The following is a 14,944-nucleotide window of genomic DNA, read 5'->3' on the forward strand; positions in this document are numbered from 1 at the left end:
CAGTGATCGTCAGCCCTACTATACATTTGTAATTTCACATTTTTAATTAAACTCTACATTTCAATACGATTTCAAGACCGAAAACTTACTTTTATTTTATTAGGAGGAGAAAAGAGCATAAATGCTCTAAAAAGAATATTTCGCGGTCTTTTTTAAATGCAGTTGGCTACGCGAATCGTGATGGATTTTAACCAATCTGGCAACTCTTGTCCAACAAGTAGGTTGGCAACATAGCGAGTACACACTCCTACTATAGTGAGTGCATGATCCTCTGTGCATAGCAAAGACATCCTTCGATAATTCAGTTTTGTTCTTGTTTTCTAGCCCCACAATTTATATAAATTTAGCAGGACAATAAAAAGGACAAATAATGGCGAAAGAACCAATTATTTATGCAGAGTGGCAGTAAGAAATTCAATTGATTGCCATTATCGTCATCGAAAAATGTAATTTTGCCTGTAAGAAATACATATTATTATTAAAATCGCAAATAAATAATTAATTTATACTATATAAAAAATTTCCTAAAAAATTACAAAGCTGATTTAATTATTTTATCGATTTGTCCTAACGTAAAATATAACTATCGATAGAATCCATGAATATCGTCGTGAGATTTGGTATTATTTTGGTATATTTCAAAAAATAATAGTGGTATATTTCTTAGAGCCGTGCCGCGGTCACACTGTTTCATCGAAAGAAGCGAAACAAAATAACAAATAAACAATTAGCGCAGCGCACCAACTACTTGGAATTACTTGGACCAAGGCGAGGGCGGCATCAGGCAATCGTGCAATATTCCGGGCATCAATTGCTTGGCCCAGGAAAACTCAATTAAGAATCCCGCACCCACACATGCAGCCGCACACAGGAGACAACATCCACACACACAGGCGCAAGTTGTAGGAGCACCAGAGGAAGACGAAGAAGAAGGTAAGGCGCAGGTAGAAACGAGGAAGAGAAACACCCAGAAATTGCTAAAAACAAAAGGAACACACATTTTTGCCTTGGAATTTGCAAGCGGTAAAGCAGCGGCAGCGAGTGCGAGCGAGACGAAAGTCGCGACCTTTGCCTCAATTACAAACAATCACCACACATACACACATTTAAGGAGTGGGAGAGGTACAACTACCTTCTTTTTTTTGGCCTGCGTTACATGACCACCAATATATATAAATATACATATTTATATAGTGGCCAAGTGTCGCTGTGTGGGTGACTAAGCCCAACGGTCGATAATTCAAGGAAGTTCAAGTTCCCCTCCCCCTCCCTGCCCCACAGAAAGTGCATTCTTGATTTATTGACAGCTGTTGCTGATTATTCGTTTCCACTGTGTTTTCGCTCTTCGCTTTTTTCTGCCCCACAAGATAACTCCCCTTTGTTCTTTGGTGATAAACACTTGAATAGAACAGGGGGCACCCCCATTGATAAGCGAGTAAAAACCGGAAAGTGCGTGCTAATTTATCGGATGCGATGTGTCAATTAAAACAGATTTCAAGACAATTTCAATTTCAATCTGATTGAAGGAATTTGACGAGTAAACAAATAAACAAGCTGCAATTGTTCACGTGTTCTCGCCAAATTAATGCAGTAAAAACCCAAGCAAAAGGGAAATCGCAACGAGTGCACAGAGAGAAAAGTCTATTATTAAATCTTTTTTATTAATAAATCAGATATAAATTTTGTTATAAAAAATTTGATTTCAAAACTGGATTGTTTGGTAATTGATAAAATCTATCTTATATCCTAATTAATCATTAATTGTATTATACCAATAATTTCTTCTCTGTGTATACAATCAATATGCAATGACCATTCAACAATTGAAATTGAATTCATTTACCGTTTTCTTTTTCGTGTTTTTTTTTCGATGACTCACATGGCAACATTATTATACAATCTATTGTGTGCGCCGGGGTGTTTGCTATCAAAATTATAGATGACCAGCAATCGGCGGGGAAATTGTACACGAAAAAAAGTACAGAGGAGCTCACACGCACACACCCGTGACAGTCGCGAATTATGGCGAAAATTAATAGCCCAAAATACAGTGCTTCCCGGTAGTGTAAGGTCATAATATCAGCTGCAGATCGTAGTTATCAGTAAAGTTATAAGGGGGAGTTCCTATTACAATGTAGCTAACTTCCATCATTTTCGCTTTGTGAGTTCCATTACTCATCGTAAAGTATTGGAATTTATATTTTTAAACACATTGCTCACAATTATACAGCCTTATCAGTTTCCTAAATCTATTCTGGACTTTTGTTTTCATACTGTACTTATGATTTATTTCTAATGAAATATATTATTCAAATTTAAAGTAAAAAAAATTCTTATTAGCTGTTTTGAAACATTTTTTAGTTTATTTTCCTAGATTTAGAGTACAATCATTTCGAGACGCACTGTACTTCAGCCCCGATAATAGCGAAAAAACCTGGAAATTTGCAGCTTACATTTTGTTCGAGGAGTTAATAACACGAAAAAAGTGAAGGCCTATTCGTTAACAATTTTTTAGCAATACTGTCGTTTACACTATATACTATATATACTAAACAAAGCTAAACAGCCTATATCTTATCTGCGGCTAGTCGCTTTCATAATGATATAGCGCCAGAGCAGGTATTATCTACCCCTCAAGATTAGGCCTTTAAATAGTCGAGAGCTAAACTTCATAACTTTGTTTTCCCACCTAGAGAGTACTTGATAAATCACCATATACGAAGCACTTCTTTAATATAATAATAATACAATACGTGGTAATAAAAGCTTCCTTTTCGACTTTTGTACTTTTTTGTCGGTTATTGATAAACCATTTACGTATGTAGACCGTGTTCCGGACTTATCTTATCAGCTCCCGAACACGCAATTTCCCATTCGATACTTTCCACCACCAATACTCCACCACCATACTCACTAACCGCTTTCTCTTTCAGAACGACAGCTCCCCGAGGTGCTGAAGGTCACTCAGAGGGAGGAATACAAAGCGGGGAGGCGGAGGAGGAGCACACTCAGCCACTAAATGGCCGATGGAAATGGGCTGCCAGCGGGTGCAGCTTCCGGCGGCATGGAGGCCGGTCAGCAAGTGAATGGAGCCGGATCCGCCAGCCCCACGCCCCCCTCGAGCTCGGGGGCGGGTGCCTGTGGGAGTGCCAATCAAGGATATCATCAATTAAGCGTGACAAGTGAGCAAACAAAAGAAACATTCCCGTTTCTCTTTCTGTTACAATCAATAATGCCCCGAAATCCTTTCAGTCGAGGAGGCTTCGCTGCGCAACAATGGCTTTCTCAAGCCCAATCCCTACGTGGAGCTGCTGATCGATAGCAAAAGCAAGCGGAAGACGGACTTGGTCAAGAACAGCTATCTGCCCAAGTGGAACGAGGAGTTTACAGTGCTGGTAAATAATAACTAAAAGCCATTAATTCTCAATCTAAAACCTATTTCCCCACCCTTAGATTACACCCAACTCCACGCTGCACTTCAAGGTGCTGGATCACTCCAGTTTCCGCAAGGATGCCATGCTGGGCGAACGGGTCATCAACCTGGCGCACATTCTGCAGCACTACAATGGACGCTGCGAGTTCCTCGAGTTGACCATCGACCTGTTCGTCACCAGCAAGTCGGACAATCGCCAGACGAAAAGCGGCGAGCTGGTGGCCATCCTCAATGGCCTCAAATTGGACATGTCCAAGCTGCAGATTCAAACGGCGGGCGTCCAACAGAATGGCAATCCACCCGTCCAGGCTGTCAATCCGTCGGTGGTTAGTGATGCGGCCGCAGGACGCAGTTGCATGATTTACGGCGGAGTACGAGCACGAATGCGACTTCGCTCGAGTAGCGGCAACAGCAATGGTGGTGGAGAAAGCCGCTCCCCACTGCCAAATGGAGATCACAGGAGATCTGCGCCAGCTCCGCCTGTGTGGGAACAGCAGCAGCAGCAGCAACAACCATCCCCGAATCAACCTCAACCCCTGAGAATGGTCAATGGCAGCGGGGCGGCTGTGCCGCAAACAGCTCCGTATCCCCAGCAGCCGCCGGCTCCCGCACTCGCAAGACCTCTGACCCAAGTGTACGGAGCTCTGCCCGAAAATCCTCCGCCATCCGCTGTTTATTTGCCAGCAGGAGGCGCGGCAGTAGCAGCAGGACCACCCATGGAACAGCCCGGCGTTGGACTGCCCGTCAGTCAAAGCACAGATCCGCAACTGCAGACACAACCGGCGGATGATGAGCCCCTGCCGGCTGGCTGGGAAATCCGCCTGGATCAATATGGCCGGAGGTACTATGTGGATCACAATACGAGGTCCACCTACTGGGAGAAACCGACGCCACTGCCGCCGGGCTGGGAGATCAGGAAAGATGGACGCGGTCGCGTTTACTATGTGGATCACAACACGCGGAAGACCACCTGGCAGAGGCCGAATAGCGAGCGCCTGATGCACTTCCAGCACTGGCAAGGTCAGAGGGCTCACGTTGTGTCCCAGGGTAACCAGCGGTACCTGTACTCGCAGCAACAACAGCAGCCGACGGCGGTGACCGCGCAGGTGACGCAGGACGACGAAGATGCACTGGGACCGCTTCCCGATGGATGGGAGAAGAAGGTGAAATCGTTTGCTATACCATTAAATTGCTCTTTATTTAATGTAATTTCCATCCTAAACAGATCCAATCGGACAACCGAGTGTACTTTGTTAACCACAAGAACCGAACCACCCAGTGGGAGGATCCACGCACCCAGGGTCAAGAAGTAAGCCTGATTAACGAGGGACCTCTCCCGCCAGGCTGGGAAATCCGCTACACGGCGGCCGGTGAACGCTTCTTCGTGGATCACAATACGCGACGCACCACCTTTGAGGATCCTCGACCGGGGGCACCCAAAGGCGCCAAAGGAGTTTATGGAGTTCCGCGCGCCTACGAACGCAGCTTCCGCTGGAAGCTGTCGCAATTCCGCTACTTGTGCCAGAGCAACGCTCTGCCGTCGCACATCAAGATAACGGTGACGCGACAAACGCTGTTCGAGGATTCCTACCACCAGATCATGCGTCTGCCCGCCTACGAACTGCGCAGGCGGCTCTATATAATATTTCGTGGCGAGGAGGGTCTGGATTATGGCGGCGTATCGCGCGAGTGGTTCTTCCTGCTCTCGCACGAGGTTCTCAATCCGATGTATTGCCTGTTTGAGTACGCCAACAAGAACAACTACAGCCTGCAGATAAATCCCGCCTCGTACGTCAATCCCGATCATCTGCAGTACTTCAAGTTCATCGGTCGCTTCATTGCGATGGCCTTGTATCACGGACGGTTTATCTACAGCGGATTCACAATGCCATTCTACAAGCGCATGCTGAACAAAAAGCTGACCATCAAGGACATCGAGACGATCGATCCGGAGTTCTACAACTCTCTCATCTGGGTGAAGGATAACAACATCGATGAGTGCGGCTTGGAGCTGTGGTTCAGCGTGGATTTCGAAGTCCTCGGCCAGATAATCCATCACGAGCTGAAGGAGAACGGCGAGAAGGAGCGTGTGAACGAGGAAAACAAGGAGGAGTACATCACGCTGATGACGGAATGGCGAATGACGCGGTAGGCAGGACGTTTTTAACTTTGTTGCTCATTGCTAAATATGATTTCCCTATATTTATGTATACAGTGGCATTGAACAGCAGACAAAGACGTTCCTGGAGGGTTTCAATGAGGTGGTGCCCCTGGAATGGCTCAAGTACTTCGATGAGCGCGAGTTGGAGCTGATTCTGTGCGGCATGCAGGACGTGGATGTCGAGGACTGGCAGCGCAACACCATCTACAGGCACTACAACCGCAACTCCAAGCAGGTCGTCTGGTTCTGGCAGGTTGGTTGAACTCGCTTTGTGTCCCTATCATTTTCTAATCCATGTAATTACCTTCGCAGTTTGTTCGCGAGACGGACAACGAGAAGCGGGCGCGGCTGCTGCAGTTCGTGACGGGCACGTGCCGCGTGCCAGTCGGAGGATTCGCCGAGCTAATGGGCTCCAATGGGCCGCAGCGCTTCTGCATCGAGAAGGTGGGCAAGGAGACGTGGCTGCCGCGATCGCACACCTGCTTCAATCGATTGGACCTGCCGCCGTACAAGAGCTACGATCAGCTGGTGGAGAAGCTGACCTTTGCCATCGAGGAGACTGAGGGCTTCTGCCAGGAATGAGTGGCAGTCGATTTGTGGTCGGTTTGTTGATTAATGTTTAATTCCAGTTGAGCGCCTGCGTTACCCCTGATTCCCCATTCCCTGTGTCCATTACCATTTCCCATTCGACGACCACGTTGCGTTAAATAGTTACTGTTATTATTATTACATACGTATGTATTACTACTGTATACTGTAAACACAAAACACACACTTTTGTCTGTCTATTCCTATCTTCGCTACCAATACGAAATGAAAGATTTGTTTAGAGTGCGAAATTTGAAAACGATATATGTATGAATGTATTGAAACGCCTATTTTAGAGTTATTTATAATTGGTTAGACATAATTTAATTATTTCCTAATTGCTCTATGTAAATTTAAACAACATGTTTTCAATAGTTCGTTTCTGTAAATCATTTTTTACCTCTATCTTCAATTGTACTTGTCGATACATTTTTTGCCGTCAATACTTTTACGCCGATAAATAAAACCACCTTAAAGTTCAGCCAGCCCCTATGAAATTAAATATTTAAATGCAAATTTGTTGGCTCACAAAAAGCTGCTCAGCAATCGCAACTAAATATTACGTTTTCGCCATAAGATTGCACTCTGGTTGCTTCTAGTTCAATTGTACAACGAGCCCGGCTTGCATGTTTTTAACCACTATTGGTGAATTTATATTTGCATTGATACGCTCCACTTGTAAATAGTTTACTCAACCGAATTCAAATTGTTAACGAACTGAGTTTGGTTTACTGGCAAACTGTTTTTAACGCTGTTCAATTGTTTATCAAGTATACACATAAATCTAAATAGAAACTATATTTTAAATACGTATATCCACACTAACGAACACATCGTGAGAACTTGAAACACCGCAAAGCAAACAAAATACGTTAGGGTTTTAACATACAAACGACAGAATACACTTAAACCAATAATGAATTCAAATAGCAATAATTGTTGTTAACAAAACTAAAATGAAATGAAAATGGGAGATGGACGGCAGCGATTAAATATATTACAATTACGCTACATAAATGTGCAGACTAAGACAAATAGGAGAGTAAGGAGGAGCGACGTATATAGGGTTGATTGTGTACGATCACATATTAAATATATATTATATATTAAATAGATTTTATTTAGTTTAATGCAATGTGTACTGTATTATATAAAATAAATGCAAAATTATTTAGTGATACATAGCCGAGTAATTATTCATCATGCCCCGCGAATACTTGAGGGCATTTCGGCTGTGTCGACACAGTGCGGTTTGTTTTCGCTTAGTCAGCTGCCAAATCGGTGATGCGGCAATAAATTTAATTATTTTAAGCGCATTTTTGGCCAGTGCCTGCATTTTAATGCCCCGCAATTAAAATGTATATCAAATATGTAAAAATCGCATTTCCACACCACCAGTCGAGTCTCGTTTTGGTTGGCCAGCGAAATGACCACCGAGTATCCACAATGGGCCGCTGATAACATCATCATCGTCGTTATCCTCTAACCTACATTTTTGCAGCGCTTCCTGGTGGGCGTGCGCTCAAATTTAACAAGCTGCTCCATTATTTATTGCGGTTGAATTGCAAAAACGCAGCAGTCAAAACAAGAAAACTATACAGTGTACAGGATGAGGTACACTGAGATATCTATTCTGGGGTAGAACATTCTTAGATCTTTTTAATGGAATGAAGTTTAAATACAAGGGATAAAAAATCCAGTGTTGTAGGTACTTGAATTTGTTTTAAATTTTCATTGGAAAAAGAACTATAGAACTTTATACCCAATTTTTTTTTTAATTGATTACACATGCAACCTATTTGGCATTGGGGTATATTTGTTTTATTTAATTTAAACAAAACTATTTCCATAAACGTTATTTTTACAGTATTTAATATCGTTCTGATATTAATTTATCCAACTTTCTTTATTTTACTTTAATTTGTATGGTCATGTTGATTCCATACATTTTTATGTTTATTACAAAACTTACATACTTTTTTACAGTACTTAATATCGTTTTGATATTAAATTATCCAACTTTCTTTATTTTACTTTAATGTAATGTTTACTGTATACATTTTGTAAAGTGTTTATTCAGAAGCCTCGCAAATAACACCTGCATGCTGCACGGGAATTGGGGGCCACCTGTGCCCCGCTGGCTTCCGATCCCTTGCTTCGGGCCCCCAGGCTCATGGCTCCCGGCTCCTGGCCCTCAATTCCTGGCTGGCGGCCTGCTGGCTCCAGTTGCGCCCACGCGTGTATTGTTTCGTAATTACGCCACAAATGGGCGGGGTCACGGGTCGGCGGAGGTGGCACCTTTCGGCGGCCACCTGGGATCCGGAGCTCGTTGTAGGTGCAACCAATTTTCACTTTCATCCATGATTTATGTATTCGCGGCCCGTGTTGCCTTGCCAATGGGATGCAGTTTTTAAAGTTAATAAAGGTAGGGGGTGTTACGGCAATAATTGCTGGAGAGTGGCACTTATATTCAGCTGGTTGGTAGATAAATATAATTCGATATAACTTTTTCTTTTATTTCATTTATTAAAACAAACATTACAACGGTTATTTTTTAAATTTATCATTCAAATTGAGCGATCGTTAGTATTTTGTTATTTGGTTTGGTGATTTGGTATATAAATACCAAAAAGTTATCAATTATTTTTATTTATCGGTGGTGCAATCGATACTTATGTCAATATTTTCCGATGTCGATTGTTTTCCGAGTATCAATATTCGATAGCTTTCCGACAGTTCAATTTGATAACATAAACAAAAATCACAATAAATAACAATAAATAAATCCTTAAAAAACTCGTATATGAATGGTATGGAGAAGTCAGCCGACGATCGGTGAGTTAGTAGACAGTATCCTGTAGATACTTACTGATAATTTACATATTTTTGATTAGTACTCCGAGATTCTGTATGCCCTTGCGTTCCAAGGACTTGCTGGAGGTGATGAGATCTAGTAGGGTTAACCCTAAGAAGGGATATTTAACCCCACAAAACGGTCAGGGAACCAAAAATCCAAAATCCCCAATACCCGCTATTTTAATTACCGATGGGGATACGGGTTTGGAGCGCCCCCACCAATTGCTGCAGCGTCTGGAGACGCTGTTCCGATCATCATCTGCCTCCAGGATACCGTCAAAAAATCGATTCCTTACACCCCAAAATAGGCAACGAACCTGGGAAAGACCCAAAACACCAGAATTTCGGTAATCCGTTGTGATATTTCAATGATCTAACTGCGAACTTACTACCTTTTTAACTCCAATAAAATAGGTCGTCTAAAAAAGGCATTCCTTTTTCGGAACCTCGTCCTTTACGCTCTAAGGAACTTAGGGAGAAATCTCATCTAGGAACTTCCGCCTGCAAGATAACTTCCCAAAGCAATCTGGAAAATCAGGATCTTCTAAAAACTTCGGAAAAGCGGTGTGTAAAGGCTATTTTTAAGGAAGTAATCGCAATAGAAAGAGTTGTCTTATTTGGTATATAGTATCTATTCATCTGTGTATTCCAAACTAAGTAATTAATTTTTATTATAATATTAAACAATTTTAAATTCAGTCGGAGATCCATTACTTCCAGTTATAGTATTAATTTTCTAATCCTAGTCCAAAAACCAATATTAAAATGAATAAAATTTCTCTTTTAGCACCTGCACATTTGTACCTTCCTCGGCACCACAACCAATCCGCACAAGTGTGATTCTTGAGCGGGAGCGCCAGGAGGCTATTTCAAATCGCCTAGTCGCAGCATCGATTGACCGCCAAAAAACAAAGGCAACAACGACTAGCTTTACGTCGAGCAGGCTGTTGGTGCCCCAGATTGGATTCTCGTACCCCAAGGATCCCAAGAGCCTCCAAAGCCTCCATGCACCCAGCAAAGCAACCAAGCTGACCAACTCAAAGCGAAAGTTGGATTTCCATCCTGAGCTGTCGAAGGATTCACTGCGGCGGAAGCTGGATGAGATGGCGAGGGAATGGCAGAAAAAGACTGAGTACCAGTTACGTCAGTTTATCTCGGATTTTGTGAGCCAACTAGTCCGCCTCCTGCCCTCTAATGGTGTACAATTCTCCCATCTTAGCAGAAATTGCCATGTGCAGCAGATGGCGGAGGCACTGCAGCAGCTCCGGTATTCTAAAAAGGTGAACAAAAGCTGGCTGAGAACGCCCAACACCCGACAAGCCATGGGCCATGTGCTGGAAATACTCTATTTCTTGTTGGACAACGTTGAGAATCGAAAGGGTGAGGGGCTTTGTACGATTCCCATTGTCTCAGAAGAGAAGGCAGAACTAAAGGAACCAAAGGTGGAACATGGTACTCCTAATGATATAATGAGCCTGCCACTGAAGTTGGATAATTTAAAAATAGAGAATGCAACCCCGGTATCCAATGATATGGATAAAATAAAGAATCGGATTGGGGACGAAGAGTTCTTCAGACAGCTGGATTCTCAAGAGGAGAGTCTGCATAACCACCACCTGCATCTTCTGCGTCTTCAGGAATTTTCCGAGCTTGTTAACCTCGCCAAGATAAAATTAAAACGCTGCTATAAGGGCAACAAGGAAAGCATCGATGATTTTAATGAGCAAATAAGAGATTTGGCAGACTGTCTGGTTTTTAAAAATAGACACATGAGCTCCCAATCCCAGTTACATTTAAACCCAAATCCCACGGAAAAAGATATACTTGAGCGTATGGAGCAATTGCAGCTGCTGTATGAAGATAATTACTTAAATCTTGCGCAGTTAAGCATAAAGCCGCCCCAAGGAAGCCTTTAGGCGAGTTAAGTCACCTTCCTTATTAAATCTCATAAGGTTCCAGTTAATTTAAGCAAATATTTGCGTGTTACGTAAGTTGCACACTGAGCCCCTGTCATCCAAGCGGCTGGCTTAGTAATTCCTTACTGAATTTCACAGATTTATTTAATTGAATTTATCAACTGGAAGCCTCGGCAATGTCCTGGCCTGGATTTAAGTTCGTGTAATTGACATTTAAATGAGTCATCGGCAGCTTGGCTACACTCACTCAAAGGAAATAGCTGAAAAGTTAAGCTGCTTAACTTGGAATTACTTAAATATTTTAATTTTCAACAGCTTTATTATTTGTATATTCCTGTGTATATTTATTTTTATTGGTTCTTTTGTTACTTAAGTTAATTTTGATAGAACACCCAAATTATAATATGTGTGAAAAGAAGGAAAGCAAATAAATAAATGTGAAATATTTTTAAGATGGGTCAAAATGGTCTGCAATAAATATTATAAAATATGATCTTATTAAAGATGTATAAAATAGAAAGCAAAAGTGTAACTGCTAGGCAAGAGTTAAGTTGTACAGCTGCTTCGTTGTGGAAGACTTGTGGATTGGCATTAATTTAGAGGTCCTGCAGCAAGGACGTCCCCTAACGAGGGGGCGTGGCCAGCTATGTATATGCATGTGCTCCGGTTAGATTTATATTGCGTTTGTGTTTGTGCCCCAGAGTGGAACTAATAATCTTATTACTCAACTGGAAGAGATGCAAGCCTGCGTCAGTCCCCGGCACAACTTTGAAACTATAACCGCACCGCACCCACAAACGGGGAGCTGTGCAATTAAACAGTGAACTGCATAAATTATTTCACTGCAAACTGCAAGCTGCAACAAAATGTTTAAAGCCCGCCCGAAAATCTGAAATCCGACTGCCGACTGCGAGTGCGAGAGCAGGCAAGTGTAATAAAATACATGAATTAGTGTAATGGAAATGCGAATTCCTAGAGCAAACAATGCCAAAATTTCGAATGCAAATTCCCCAGCCAAAAACAACACACACAACAAGCCGAATTTTGCGCAAATTAAACAATAACAACACTAAAAACTACATACACCTAGAGTGCAGAAATGTGTAAGGATAAGGGTGATGGCAAGGAAAATGTGGTCCAAATGCCAAGATTAAGCCATATAGTAGTTGGTTCAGGCCCAGTTTGGAAATAGTTATCTGCTCTGCATCGTGTGTCATAACTTCTACTCCCAACTTCGTAGCCCAAAAATACCGAGAGCACCTTTAAAACTCGCCCGAAAGTCAGGCCAAAACAATTACGGTCTGTGGTGGAAGGCAGTTGGAAAAAGGCAAGTGGGTGGTGGGTGGTGGGCCGTCTTGTACATTATTTTCCTTCATAAAACAAACACTCACCTCGGCAGCAGCCACTCACTCACAAAAGAACAGCATCCGCATCCACATCCACATCCACATCCACATCCACATCAACCACTGACAGAAGCAGCATCACAGCATCACTGGAGTGAAATAATCGCATATCGTAAACTTTGACTTCGAGCTAATGAAGAATTGCGGAGCCCGGAAAAGCTGCAATTGAGTTAATTAGCCGAGCAGGGAACTTCAAGCAAATGGAAAGTGTCATGACGTTCAGACAGTGGAAGCCCCGGGAAAAAGGGGAGCTCGTTTCAAGGTATTTATATTTATATTGCCTCTATGTCCTACTTAAGCAAATTGGATTTTATACAAGGTAGTTATATATAAAGCAAAGAAGTTGGCTGTTTACACTCATCCCAACTTTTTTTTAAAGAAGCTTATAAACTTTTGTTTGATGATGAAAAGTGCCATTTTTTTTTTTAATTTGTCTATTCCAACTTCTGCTTAAATTCAATAATCTTTATGTTGTAATTAGCGATCTCTCACTGTACTTTTCCCAGCGTTCATACGGAAACTTTCGAACTCGTTCGATTGTCAAACAAACAAAAGAAATTCGTTGGAAAATATAAAAGAGAAGCGCTGTGCCAAAGAAGAATTGCCGAAAATCAAAAGGCACTATTTCTTCGACATCCTTTGCTTTTTCGTCCTGGCACTAATGGAAGAAGGCAACGACTGTTGTGTTTGTTGTTTAATTTCCGACTAGACTTTAAGTTCGAAGTGAGACCGCTTTAATTTGAAAATCGCCCAGCGGAAGCGAATAAAATTTGTATGCGGAGCGGTGGAAGCCACCGAAGCCACCGGATGATGACTCGCCGGCTGAACTGTTTTCTATGTGTCCTACGGTTTTAGCTGCCACTTCTAGCGAAAAGGAAAAAATGTCAACTGCAGCGTGACCAAGTCCGCGTTTGCGTCCACGGAACCAGCCGATGTCGAGTCATGCGATTGCAATATTTATGCAGTTTGTGCAGCGTTCGCAATATTTGACAGTTGCTCTTCCGTTCTTCCGCTCGAATGTAGCAACACAGGGCCATGTCCTGCGAAGGGGCATTACCGTAATTAGCCCAGCTGCACGGAAAAACTATTTTAATCTAAGCCAATTTGTGTTTATTACATTGTGCAAGGTATTTATACAGGAATTTATTTAATAAAAGTGATGCTTATTTTTAAACACAATAAAAATATCTTTATCAAGTTTGACATGCAATTAAATAACTTTTTTTTTACATTTACTAAGGGTTATAAGCAGCTTGAAATCTAAAATCGTTATACAAGTGTTGAAAAGTATGCAACAATATTTTCTATTGCCTACTTTTAGACACCTAAAGCCTTTATGTAAAATCCTTGGTGATTTCTGCAATATTTTTCATATATTCAATTTAAATAAAATTTAAAATTCTACAAAAATTAAAAACTGAGGTTGGTTATATTTAAATTACCTGGATTTTTAATATTAGCCAAATACCCAAATTTTTTAAATGGCACAAATAAGTATATACAACCTTTTCTTAACTATTTGCCAGTCCAAGTATTTTTTATTGACCATTTCGCCGCCCTGGCAGTGCATTAAAACTTCGTTGTGGCTAGCGTAATTGTTATTGCTCAATTTTTTGTGCACATTTCAGCGGTTTTGGGCTCTAGGAAGTTTGCTTGCTTAGTCGGCCATGCAACAAGGGCGAAAAGGGGGGGGGGATGGTAGCAGTAGCAAGAGGACGAGGATATCCAGGACGATGCTGCAGCAGGTGGCGCGTGCGTTTGCTCGAACGGCAATTGCATTATCAGTAAATTATATCTGCGGCGGTCTGTGCCCCCCATTTGCCGACTTTTCCCAGCGCCGCCGACATGTTGGCCATGTTTACGGGTTGCCTGCGGCCATGTTTGCCAGCTCCTGCCTCGTGCTGCTCCTGCTTTTCGTCCTGCTCCTGCTCCTGCCTCCTTCGTCCTTTTCGCCCTTTTGTTATTGTTGTTCAGCCGGATCCGGCTGCGTTGTTGCTGCTTGTTTGTGCACCCATTTTCGGCGCTTTCCTGCTGATTTATGCAAAACTGTGGCATTTTTCAATTGCATTTTACACTCGTCCTGCAAGTTTCGCCACCAGCTCCGTATCCTGCCGGCTCCGTGCTCCAGGACTCCGGGGTCCTGTTTCCTTTCCGCTTGTTTGTGTTGTACAATTTTCACACATTTGTGCAACTTTTGCCACCGAAATGCGCAACACATTTGCCCCGTCGCATTGTGTCTGTTCCATCTGAAGAAGAGGAGAAGATGCTCTTCACAGGACCTGCCTGGCTGCCTGCCACGCCCCCCTGCCGCAGCCTCCGCCTCCCGTGGCAGTCAACTGCATTTTATTGCCACAGATGTGCGAGTGCGAGTGTTAGGGATCCGTGTATCCACGATATCCACGCTCGGTTTTGTGCATTTAATGCCAAGTTATAACTTTCACGTGGGTTGCTTTAGTAGTTTTCATCTGCCCCCGAACATTGCCCTCCTGAGTTACGTGGCCCCATAAAAACCTCCCAACGGGGAGCAAAGTGTCACTTATGCATAGAAGATTTGCGATGCATTCTTCAATGTTTAATAAACATA

General features: G+C 42.5%; 2 protein-coding genes across 4 annotated transcripts; both read left to right on the top strand.

Moving 5' to 3' along the window:
- The first annotated feature begins 664 nt into the window (after positions 1 to 664).
- Su(dx) (Suppressor of deltex) lies at positions 665 to 7,362 on the top strand. Its single transcript, XM_017154300.3, has 7 exons — positions 665 to 933; positions 2,934 to 3,182; positions 3,253 to 3,395; positions 3,454 to 4,596; positions 4,659 to 5,581; positions 5,649 to 5,847; positions 5,907 to 7,362. The coding sequence occupies exons 2-7, from the start codon at positions 3,020 to 3,022 to the stop codon at positions 6,174 to 6,176; spliced, it is 2,841 nt and encodes a 946-aa protein (XP_017009789.2). The 5' UTR covers positions 665 to 933; positions 2,934 to 3,019; the 3' UTR covers positions 6,177 to 7,362.
- Positions 7,363 to 8,885: 1,523 nt separating this feature from the next.
- Kebab (Kinetochore and EB1 associated basic protein) lies at positions 8,886 to 11,394 on the top strand. 3 transcript variants are annotated; one of them, XR_011417549.1, is made up of 5 exons: positions 8,886 to 9,017; positions 9,077 to 9,385; positions 9,453 to 9,602; positions 9,826 to 11,025; positions 11,093 to 11,393. XR_011417549.1 is itself a non-coding variant. In XM_070211563.1 (5 exons), exons 1-5 carry the CDS (start codon positions 8,986 to 8,988, stop codon positions 10,312 to 10,314), a joined length of 921 nt encoding a protein of 306 aa, XP_070067664.1. In that variant the 5' UTR covers positions 8,886 to 8,985; the 3' UTR covers positions 10,315 to 10,465. The 3 variants fall into 3 exon arrangements, 2 of the variants coding, with proteins under 2 accessions (XP_070067664.1, XP_044251038.2); XM_070211563.1 differs by lacking the exon at positions 11,093 to 11,393 and having other exon boundaries at positions 9,826 to 10,201; positions 10,261 to 10,465; XM_044395103.2 differs by having other exon boundaries at positions 9,826 to 11,394.
- Positions 11,395 to 14,944: the final 3,550 nt, after the last annotated feature.

The sequence above is a fragment of the Drosophila takahashii genome, chromosome 2L (genome assembly GCF_030179915.1).
Source record: "Drosophila takahashii strain IR98-3 E-12201 chromosome 2L, DtakHiC1v2, whole genome shotgun sequence".
Taxonomy (NCBI): Eukaryota; Metazoa; Arthropoda; class Insecta; order Diptera; family Drosophilidae; genus Drosophila; species Drosophila takahashii.

What these genes read in the sequence shown, in the direction of transcription:
- Kebab (XM_044395103.2), top strand. Translation starts at nt 8,986, where the DNA reads ATGAATGGTATGGAGAAGTCAGCCGACGATCG. An exon ending in CCCAAAACACCAGAATTTCG is followed by an intron (nt 9,386 to 9,452) that starts GTAATCCGTTGT and finishes CCAATAAAATAG; the next exon opens with GTCGTCTAAAAAAGGCATTC. An exon ending in CTAAAAACTTCGGAAAAGCG is followed by an intron (nt 9,603 to 9,825) that starts GTGTGTAAAGGC and finishes TTTCTCTTTTAG; the next exon opens with CACCTGCACATTTGTACCTT.